This window comes from Echinops telfairi, unplaced genomic scaffold (assembly GCF_000313985.2).
Source record: "Echinops telfairi isolate 266 unplaced genomic scaffold, ASM31398v2 ScPeMD7_443;HRSCAF=831, whole genome shotgun sequence".
NCBI lineage: Eukaryota > Metazoa > Chordata > Mammalia > Afrosoricida > Tenrecidae > Echinops > Echinops telfairi.
In genome coordinates, this window is record NW_022104341.1 from 25,787,851 (window position 1) to 25,799,453 (window position 11,603).

The following is an 11,603-nucleotide window of genomic DNA, read 5'->3' on the forward strand; positions in this document are numbered from 1 at the left end:
TCATGATGGGGGGAGGGGAGAGGAAACATTAAAGAACTAGAGGAAAGTTGTACGTTTCCTCAGTGCTATACTGTACCCTGACTGGCTTGTCTCCTCCCCATGACCCTTCTGTAAGAGGATGTCCAATTGCCTACAGATGGGCTTTGGGTCTCTACTGTGCACTCCCCCTCATTCACAATGATAATGATTTTTTGTTCCTTGATGCCTGATCCCTGATCCCTTCAACACCTCATGATCATACAGGCTGGTGTGCTTCTTCCATGTGGGCTTTGTGATGCAACAATTATTAACAGTATCTTGTCAGCTAACATTAGAAGCCTATATACATGAAACAGAATTTTCAGAACTTGAAGTGAAAAAAAGAGACAAATTAGAAGCTGCCAAGAAGAAAACAAGATTTGAAATTGCAGAGCTTAAAGAGATACTAAAAGCAAGCCATGAAACTATAAATTGTTTAAAAAATTAAATCAGGAAACTTGCAGATGATCAGACAAAGGAGATATAAACAATTATGAGAAAAACTCATAAAAAATAGATTGAAAAAAAGAGGTGGGCATTAGTGGTAAAATGGACATAAGGCAAATGTTAAGTACATTAGAAGAACTACATATACAGTTGTTGACCATGAATAACTGAGCAATGAGTCAAAGTATTTGTCCTAAGACAAAACGAAACAGAGGAAAGATCCCCATCCTGGTTGTTTTATATCTGATGTGCCCAATAAGTGCTCAATGGATGTAATTTATGGATCCTGAAAAAAATAAAAAGAAAGCAAAAGATCACTAAAAAGACGGGAAAAAGATCAAAGTAGATGTCAGAAGAGACTCTGAAACTTGCTTTTAAATTGTACAGTGGCTAAGGCAAATGGAAGAAATGATGACGTCAGAGTCGAAGAAAAACTTTCAAAGGGCAACTGGAGAAGACAAAGTAAAATATAATTAAATGTATAAAGGTCTGAAGTTAGAAAACCAAAAAGGAAGAACACACTCAACATATCATAAACTGAAAGAACTAAAAAAATTGCAATTTTAAAAGATTCTATGGGTAAAATATCAAATGATGAAGGAAGCATCCAGAGAAGATGGAAAGAATACTGAGTGTGTTAAACATTCTTCCGTTACTGGAGGTAGCATATGAGCAAAAACCAATGGTACTGAAGGGAGAAATTCAGTACCAATGCACTGAAAGCATTAGCCAAACAGATGGCTCCAAGAATTGATGGAATACTAACTGAAATGTTTCAACAAGCTGGTAAAGAACTGAAAGCACTCATTGATCTATGCCAGCAAATTTGGAAGACAGACTGGAAGAGATCGACATTTGTAGACATTCCAAAAAAAGGTGACCTATCAGAATGCTCAAACTATAGAATAATATCATTGATAGCACATGCAAGTAAAATTTGCTGAAGATCATCTAACAATGGTTGCAGCAGTACATTGACAAGGAGCTCTCAGAGGTTTAGGCAGATTCAGAAGAGGATGTGGAATAAGGGATGTCAGATGGATCTTGGCTCAAAGCAGAGAATACCAGAACGATGTTTATTTATGTTGTACTGACAATTCTAAGACATAGTGGGCCATAACAAACTATGGATAGATAGCCTTGAGAAAAATGGGCATTCTAGAACACTTCATTATGTTTATGTGGAACTTGTACATGGATCAAGAGGCAGTTGTATGAACAGAACAAGGTTCTTGGTTTAAAATCAGGAAGGTAGACAAAACAATAATAATTTATAAATTATCAAGGATTCGTGGGGGATGGGTGGGAGGGAGGGGAAAATGAGGAGCTGATACCAAGGGCTCAAGCAGAAACCAAGTGTTTTGAGAATGATGATGGCAACAAATGTACAAATGTGCTTGACACAATGGATGAATATATGGATTGTGATGAGTTGAATGAGCCCCCAATAAAATGATAGGTTTTTTTTAAATCAGAAAGGTGTGAGTCAGATTTACATCCTCTCATCATACTTACACAATCTGTATGCTGAGGAAATAATCAGAGAAGCTGAATCCTATGAACAAAAATGAGGCATCAGGATCGGAAGAAGGCGTACTAACAGCCTGTGACACATTATGCTTGCTGGAAGGGAGGAGGACTGGAAGCACTTCTAATGAGGATCAAGGACTGCAACCTTCAGTGTGCGTTACAATGTAAGGAGGACCAAATTCCTCAGAACTGGACCGTCATGATAAATGGAGAGAAGCCTGAAGTCACGGATTTCATCCTGCTTAGATTCATAATAAATGCTTATGGAAGAGGCAGTCAAGAGAACAAAGACACATTGCATTGCGTCAAACTGTTGCACAAGATCTCCTTAATGTGTTGAAAAGGATGCTCCTTTGAGGACTAAGACGATCCTGACCCAGCCATGGTATTTTCAATTGCCTCATATGCATGTGCAAGCTGCATATTGAATAAGGACGATTGAAGAAGAATCCATGAATGTAAATTACTGTACTAGTGAAGAACTGTAAAAGTACCATGAAATCCTCCCCAAATAAACCAATATGTATGGGAAGAAGTACACAGCCAGGATGCTCCTTACAGGCAAGGATGGCGTGACTTCATCTCATGTACTTTTGACATATTGCCAGGGGGAGACTAGTCCCTTGAGAAGGACACATCAAGCTTGGTAAAGTATTGGGGCAGCAAAAAAGAGTAGTAACCTTGACAAGATAGACTGCCACAGGGGCTGCCACGATGGGCTCAGACACGAGAACAAGGGTGAGGGTGGCACAGGACCAGGCAGCGTTTCCTCCTGCGGTGACAAGGTCTCTACAAGCCATAACTGACTCGACGACAGCTCAGAACACCATCATCACATTTTCACTGATGTTTTGTTGTATTATCCTTTAACTTCTAGCTGGTTTCACTTTCAAAGTATATAAAGAACACATCATTTTTATATTATATTCTCTGTACTAAATTTATTATTGCATTCAGAGAATTTTCCAGATGACTACTTTATAATTAAAGTGAATAAAAATTGGAATTAACATTATAAATTCTACTTTACAATTAACATTTTATCTAGCACTAGTGTGTATCTAAAGCAAAAACCTCTCCTAATTATTACTTAAAAGTCAATATGCCACAGAAAAACTATTGATACTCTGTCGATGTCTCACAATTTAACTCCAATTTGAAAAAAAAATTTACCAACAAAATGACTGATTTTTATGCAGAAATGTTTGGACTTTTCCCACATCTTATTTACATTCCTCTATTACGTTGACAATGCAATATTTTAGGTTACTGACATATAATTCTCATATCACACAATTCAATAGTTCAATCATATTAAAGCATTGTACAATCATCATCACCATTTTAGAACATTTCCTTCTTTGTTGTCTCATACTGCAATTTTGCATGAGTACATAATGTTATCAATATTAAAAGCATTTTCAAAGATTTCAATATGGAAAAAAATTTTTAAATTTAGATCCCCAAGGTTATTAGATTTACATTAATCATCAATATATTTTGAAAATTTGAAGAAGCTCTAATTGTAGTATTACTACTACATGTAACACTAATACTGTTACCACAAAAGAACAAGGAATTAATGGTGATAAAAAGAAAGGAATTATGGCCTTTATCCTTAGAGAGTTACATTACCTCAATCTATCAAGAGTAGACTATAGGACTTCCAATGACTATACAATCATTTGGCTGAGGCATAAGCTCATAGGAATACTTAGTAGCTTTCTGCAATGGGTAATCAACATGGATTTTTCCAGATAGCTAGCTTTTTATCCTTGTGCTCCTGGGCCACTTACTTATTCAGCTAGTATGTGATTTAGGCATATCCACTGATTAACATTTTCCAAACATCTCTATATAACATCCCTTGTATTAACAGAACAGAGGCAGCTTGAAATAAACAAAAATTTCCAATGCCTCACTATATTCAAGGGGCTTCAAAAAGATAATAGAAAAATGCCATCGCCTTTAAATTCCATTTTCAAACTTTTTGAAGCCCCTCATATATAATGAAAATCTCACAACTGTGCTATGACCAGGATAAGCTATTAATTGTATTAACTAGCAGTAGGAAAAGTTTTCTTTCTAGGCATTATAATTTGCTCTAAAGACAAACAAAAGTAAAGAGTATTTGGATCATTACTTGTGTTTCTTACCAATATACAGGAACAAGTATAATCTTGCAAGGTACTCTTTCAACATTTCTAGTAGGCAGAGTAAGTCAATGAATGTACAGTTCAGCAAACAATTTAGTAGCAATAAACAGACTTGTTAATCCTTGTGATTTACCTAATAACTCGATTGGTCTTGTCATTCACACCTGACTAACAATTCTGAATTAATTCAATTTAGTTCTAGATTTATATTTTAAGAACTTGGAAATCAGCTCTACATTTTATATGCAAATATCTACTATTCAATCTAATCACTGATTTTGTTTCAAGAACTTAAAGTCAAAAACCCAACAAACTTTCCTGTTTCAACTCTGACTCTAAATTCTGTCACCTTTAAGGTTACATAGCTGTGAGATGCACTTAAATCTCCAGTGTTCAGCCACAGTCAGTCTCAGAGTTAAAAATCACAGCTTAGGCTTGTCTCTGACCTCCTCTGCTATGTTATGCTTATTGCAGGAAACTGTACAGCAGAACTCCGCTACTCAACTACATCTGTACTTCACATCATCGGATTTCGATGCAAAAGGTAGAGAAAATTTTGCATTGGAGCTGGAACAAAACATCGGAATCCGACCCAATGCATGTTGATTTTTGTAAACAAAAGCAGTTCATGTTTTGGTCACTTGGCGTTAGTTGGCATTATTAGTACACATTGTTTAAATCTTTTGCGGCTGTGTTCCAGGCATTTTGCTATAATTTTCTTAATTTTGTGGCTTTTGGTACTATTTTTAGATAAAAAACATTGGTCCTATGAAGGAGTTTTTTGAAAAGAATCATCAATATTGATGACCATTCAGTAAACCCTTTTAGAAAAGTTAAGGAAACACCTACAGCAGACCACATTAGAGAGATTTTTCTTTTTGAGAGAGCAGTCAGGTCCTAGTGAGAAAAGACAAGAAGGGAAAAAACTCCTGAAAAGTAGCTACCAGTTGATTTTATGGAAAGGAATTTCCCTTCCAAACAATACTCTCTCTCCATACCTCCTTCTCCACATCCCTGTCCATAGATCCAGATCCTCATCAATCTCAAGGTATGGGCCATACTGTAGTTGTTAATAACTTTTATTGAATGTTGTGTTTCTTATTTAAATTATATTATTTAACTCTGAATTTATTTACTTTGAAATTTCTGTGTAATGTTTTGTATAAAAAGGCAAGCTTAGGGTAAAAACTTAGTGGTCAAGAATGGCTTAATCCATTGTTATTTTTTGTGGGAAAAATTAATTGGGAATTTGACTGCATCACGTCTTGACGCTCCTTCCAGAATGGATTAGCGCCAAGGTCTGGGGTTCTACTGTATTTCCTAGGTTCCTTTATCCTCTGGATTCTCACATGAGGGACCGGTTCTCCTCCTCTAGGAGCCTCTGACTTTCTCTGGGGATCCAGCTCCAGAGGCAGCTCTACCTCTGCTTTAGTTATATCCTCTCTTCCGGATGTTCTTCTACCCCAAATATGGCAATGGGCCTCTGATGATGCTAATCAGATTTGCTTTAGTATCCTCTGTTTGATCTTTTCTCTACAGTTCTATCATTTGTATATTCTCCGTATAAAATTCCATTCATTTGAAACACCATTCTGTTTTACTTACCTGTTGACTACTATAATTCTAATAAAAATTTGAAAAAGAATTCAGAATTGCTGATATTTCTAAAAATGAACTTATGTTTTAAGTACATACATAATATATTCTAACAAAGAAAAAATAATAATTTGTATGCTTATTCCTTTATGTAAACATTTAATGAATGAATGTTATTTGGAAAGTAAAATACTAGAAACAGGATATAGAGATGAATTATAATTATAACTCAAGAAAAGCCTCCAATCTATTATCTGAGAAACTCATCTCAGAAAAGAAAGTTGAACTTTTAAAACTAGTTCTCAGTCCTTCTTACAACTAGAAACAGCAATAGCAAAATGGAAAAAATTAAAGGTTTTAAAATTTCTAAATCTAAAACAATGCCATTATTCATTTAATATTACAATTCTGTGATATTATTTATTCTAATTATCTTAATATAAAGAATTCTTTTAAAGTGTCAATTTTTGTTACACTGAAACCATGTCTTTTTAAAGAATTAAAAATGTAGTTGATATTTTACTAGAAAGTTTCTATATCAGATACGTATACTTTTCAAGCATCCTAAAAATAATATGTGAAATAAAATAATTTGGAAACAAACTACAAGTGGAAATGTTAACTTACCTCTTCAGATTTCTTCTTTAGCTGCTTTTCAAACTTTTCTTTATTTCCCTCCAATTGATTCAAATGCAAAGCAAGTTCTTCCTTACAAATTTCCAATGCTGAATCTAGCTGTCTTACCTAAATAAGCAAAACATTTTAAAAAGATAAGTAAATTATACTACTTGTGATTAAGTGCTTAATACTATACAGATTTATCTCCTAATTTTATTCACTGCTACAAATAGTTTGTACATAGTACCAGTTGGTATAAATAATGTTATAAAGGAATGAATTTACTGAAAAAAACAAATTCTTTTGTTGTAAACCAGGAAACCAGACAACACAATTCTGAGGCAGAAACAGGAGCTGAACAAGAAACGGAGGACATCTTGGAACAAGAGTACCTTCAGGGCAAAGTACTGTGAAGAAGCATGGTGACGCTTTCGGAGCTGACGGTGTCAATTAAGAGCATGCATTCACAGAAGATAAGCATTTGGGAATAAAACTGGCAAGATAAACAGGGTCCAGTTGCTAAAAACCTGTAGATCAAACTACGTAGTACACTTGCTTAAAACAGAAAGTAGTGCAGAAGTCTTACTTACACCTCCGTAAATAAGAAACAGGAGAGTCAACACAAAATGGTGGATAGGGGTCAGTGAGGCTAAGGTATAACTATTCTGAATAGACAGACATCACAGAGAAAATGAAAATATTTAATCCTGGGGGACTAAAAAAGGAGTGCTTTGCTGTGAATCAGGAAATGCATTTCAGAAAGGGGGCAACGTAATTTGAATCAAGTGTTCAAACAACTGCAAATGCTTTCTTCTACCTTAATATTAAAGGACAAATGAGCAAAAGGCAACCAGATTTATTCTCCCATAAAAATGTTAGTTCCAAGGTCACGCTGGCATACATGTTCCATATCCCATTTGTGAAGAGATAAGCTATGCCTTGCCCCGTTCTTTTCCTTATTGTAATTCTGAGCTTCACAGGAGTGGATATCCACCACCCCCCATCTTAATGCAAAAAGCATTCTAATAAATAGTCTTGAAACTTCCAAGAAATGTCAGTAAGTAGGAAAAAGTTCTCTTTCGTCAATGCTAATTTACATAATAAAATTATCCTTCTAATTCTTATTTCTAAAAAAATAAATCTTGTAAGACACCCAGATTTAGAAGACTGTCCCTCAAGCCTGAATAGAGCCTTTAAATACACACTCTCTCTCTCTCTCTGATTCTAAATGACTGCCTTTTAAAAATAATTTGTTGAGTTGGTAATAATTTTTAAGTTAACATTTGCTTTAAGTTAACATTTGTTAACATCTTCTATGTACAGTAAAATATATATATACATACATGTGACACTATCAGAATATCACTACCTAAGCACTATCAATGTAATTACTGATTAAAGCATGGATTCTAAATTAGTTACACGAGTACTGAAGAACAGGGACTTCACATTACCTCAAAAAGCCACCCCACATTTTATTTATTAATTACAAATGGAAAAAAGGTTTCCTTAAAATGTCGTGACCGGGCAATCACCATCTTAAATAAGGTGTCAAGACTGATATAGCTAATAATGAGGTATTCTGACATTGTGTGCCTCCTGATGTGAAGCTATGGGAGAGATATATTATAACCTGTAGTGTTGTTAGCCTGGACTGAAGGGAGTGGTTGAGATATGACAAAATAATTTATAAATTACCAAGGGTTCATGAGGGTGGGAAAGCAGGGAGGGAGGGGGAAAAATGAGGAGCTGATACCAAGGGCTCAAGCAGAAAGCAAATGTTTTAAGAATGATGATGGCAACAAATGTACAAATGTGCCTGACACAATGGATGGATGCATGAATCGTGATGAGTTATACGAGCCCCTAATAAAATGATTAAAGAAAAAAAACCTGAGAATAAAAAAAAAAAATAGAAAAAGTCAGTGAGTTGGAGAGCCAAATGCAGCATGTGAATGACATTCAATTCCTAGATTGGAGAAGGAAATAAAGAACAAGCGAGCTGTACTTCTCAAACTTTAATGTGCATGTACATCACCTTGATATCTCACTGAAATACAAAATCTGATTCAGAAGCAGGGCCAGCATTAATAGAGAGACCAAGAGGCATCCACTCTCAAGTCATGCATGTGCCAGTTCTTCACTCGGAGAGTTAAAGTTCTTCTATTTTTTTGTTCGAGACATCTAACTCGCCTTACATTCTGTAATTCTAACAATCTGCCAGGTGATGCTGATGCTGCTGATCCATAGACCAGAATCCAAGATAAAGCGTAGGTGCCTGCTTTTACAGCTCCCTGGGATCACCAAAGGGTGCTTTGGGAAGCACTGCTATTAACTGCATTTTGTGTACATAAGGCTATAAAAATTACTTCTTGATAATTGGGGAAATGACAGTATAAACTCTGAATAGAACACTACTATTAAATTCCTCTAGGGTCCTAATAATAATGTGGCCCTATATTAAGGTGACTAGACTTCCCGATTTTTAACAATTTTTCCCGCGTCTCGTGGCGTTTTTAAAAAGTCCCGATTTTTTGAAAGAATGCACGACAAGCTAGGGTATACGGTTTTCGGCTGCCAGGTAGCTATTTCGCCAGGACATAAGTTTTATCAATGGTGTCCCGCTTTACCAATGTTAAAATCTGGTCACCTTACCCTATATTCAAGTTTAAGAATTAAAAGTGCAAAGTGTTACTTAACCCAAGGCCTTCAAATTGATTTCAAGTCACAGAGGCATACAGGCCAGAGTAGAACTGTGTCCTACTCTCTCTAAGACTATACATGATTACAAGAGCAGACTCTCATCTTTTTCCCAAGGAGCAATAGGTGAGTTTGAACTGATGACCATGCAATCAACTTGTAATCCACTATACCACCAGGACTCCTTGTAACCTGTTACAACATCTGCAATGTCCTCCCAAATGGTTTGACAAAAGGAAAGTGTGTTTGTGTATGTATGTGCATGTGTGTGCACATGCTCGAAAGCAGAGAGAGAAATTAAATGAAGTAGGTACAAATTATCAGAGAATGCAGATGAAAAGAACAGTATTCAGTCATGCCTTATCCCATTTTTTCAGCTTTTTTGTGGGTTTAGAATTTTTCAAAGTAAAAATTAATTAAAAAGGATTAATCAGTTAAAATTAGTAATTTTTAAAATACCCACTGATGTGTTGGATATTCTTATTTGAACAAAGCACTTGTGAGTCTGAGTACACTGTATACAAACCATATACAGATAGATGGGTGAGGGAAATTAAAACAAAACCTATTATTACTCTGTAAACCAAAAGTATTCCTCAGGCACACAGCCTGGGGCAGTCAGGGAGTGCTGAAGGCCTTCTTTATCCATTTGTATTACTTACTGTTAAAGACTTTCTTGAAGAAGGAAGAAAAAAAAATCCAGAGTGGAAAACAAAACAAAAATAAGTGAGTAAATACAATCTTCTTTTTTCTTTGTTAACTTTCTTTTTTTTTAAATCATTTTATTAGGGCCTCATACAATTCTTATCGCAATCCATACATACATCAATTGTGTAAAGCACAAGTAAATACAATCTTTAAGAAGAACATTCTCAATGTTCTATTCAACAGGTAACATAATTTGTTTACTTTATGAGTTTCTTGTTATGCAGAACAGAATTTCCCACCAGCCTTTAGTTCTCATTAGAACCGGCTGCCAAGTCATAGTGTATCTTATCTCATGGTGTATCAGAGAAGCACTGTACTCCACAGACTTTTCCTTGGCTGAGTTTTTAAGTAGGCTGACCAGGGCTGTCTTCCAAGGTGCCTCCAGGTACACTCAGACCTCCAATTTTTCAGTTAGCAGCGAAGCACATTAATCATTTGTACTACCCAGGGACTCCAAGCTCTCATCAGTCACACTGTTACAAGTGATGCAGCTTTAAAATGATAGTTAAAATTCTCCTGCAGTTCCATGATGCTCACCTTCCCGACAAGATCGCTGAAGACAAAGTGGGTTCATAAACAAATGTGGTGAATAAAGCTGATGGCGCCTGGCTATCAAAAGATATAGCACCTGGGGTCTTAAAGGCTTGAAGATAAACAAGCGGCTATCTAGCTGAGAAGCAACAAAGCCCGCATGGAAGAAGCACACTAGCCTGTGTGATCATGAGATGTCAATAGGATCAGATACCAGGTATCAAAAACCCAGAACAAAAAATTGTATCATTGTGAACGAGAGGGGAGTATAGAGTGGAGACCCAAAGCCCATCTGTAGGCAACTGACTGGACATCCCCTTACACAAGGGTCACAAGGAAGAGACGAGCCAGTCAGTGCACTATAGCACTGAGGAAACTTACAACTTTCCTCTAGTTCTTTAATGCTTCCTCCCGCCACTATCATGATCCCAATTCATGATCCCTTACAAATCTGGCAAGACCAGAGCATGTACACTGGTAAAAATAATAACTTGACACACAGGGAATCCAGGACAGAAAAACCCCTCAGGACCAATAATAAGAGTAGCGATACCAGGAGGGTAAGGGTAAGGTGGGGAAGAAAAGGGAACCGATCACAATGATCTACATATAACCCCCTCCCTAGAGGACAGACAACAGAAAAGTGGGTAAAAGGAGACATCAGACAATTTAAGACATGACAAAATAATAACTTATAAATTATCAAGGGTTTGCGAGGGAGGGAAGGTGAGGGAGGGAGGGGAAAAACCAAGGGCTCAAGTAAAAAGATAATGTTTTGAGAATGATGGCAACAAATGTGTTTGACACAATGGATGCATGTATGGATTGTGATAAGAGCTGTACGAGCCCCCAATAAAATGATTTTTTTTTAAATTCTCTGGGCCATATGGCTGATCTCACCAGAGAACCAACGTCTCTCGCTGACCCATGGCCCTACAGGGGACAACACTGGAGACTCAGGGTCAGGATTGGCCCAGTCTGACCCCAGCACACAGAGGAAAAACACTAAGGGTATACGGCAAAGCAGTGGGGGAAGCAGAGCAGGTCGCTCCCGAGGGAGTGCAAAGGATAGATTTTGGGGCCAGAGCGTGGGACCCCATCGGACCCGACTGGAGGACACTCCTAGAGGTCAAAAAACAGACCTTGTTCTATTTACAGGTTTTTCTTTTTTATTCATTTATTTATTTGGTCAATGGTTTTTCTTTGTTGTTGTCATTGTGTTCTCTTTTGTCGCTTTGTCTTGCTATGCCTTGTTTTTCCTGCATATTATTATCTCTGCAGGTCTATCTAGATAAGATA

General features: G+C 36.6%; 1 protein-coding gene and 1 pseudogene across 4 annotated transcripts in view; one reads left to right on the forward strand and one right to left on the reverse strand.

Moving 5' to 3' along the window:
• LOC105978260 overlaps positions 1-505 on the forward strand; it is a 1,633-nt pseudogene extending 1,128 nt beyond the window's left edge.
• CCDC18 (coiled-coil domain containing 18) overlaps positions 1-11,603 on the reverse strand; it is a 107,222-nt gene that overhangs the window by 34,287 nt on the left and 61,332 nt on the right. For all 4 annotated transcript variants that reach the window (XM_045292023.1, XM_045292026.1, XM_045292025.1 and 1 more), the window contains exon 18: positions 6,375-6,491. In XM_045292023.1, coding sequence (XP_045147958.1) covers positions 6,375-6,491 — 117 coding nt within the window. The remainder of the gene's footprint in view (positions 1-6,374; positions 6,492-11,603) is intronic.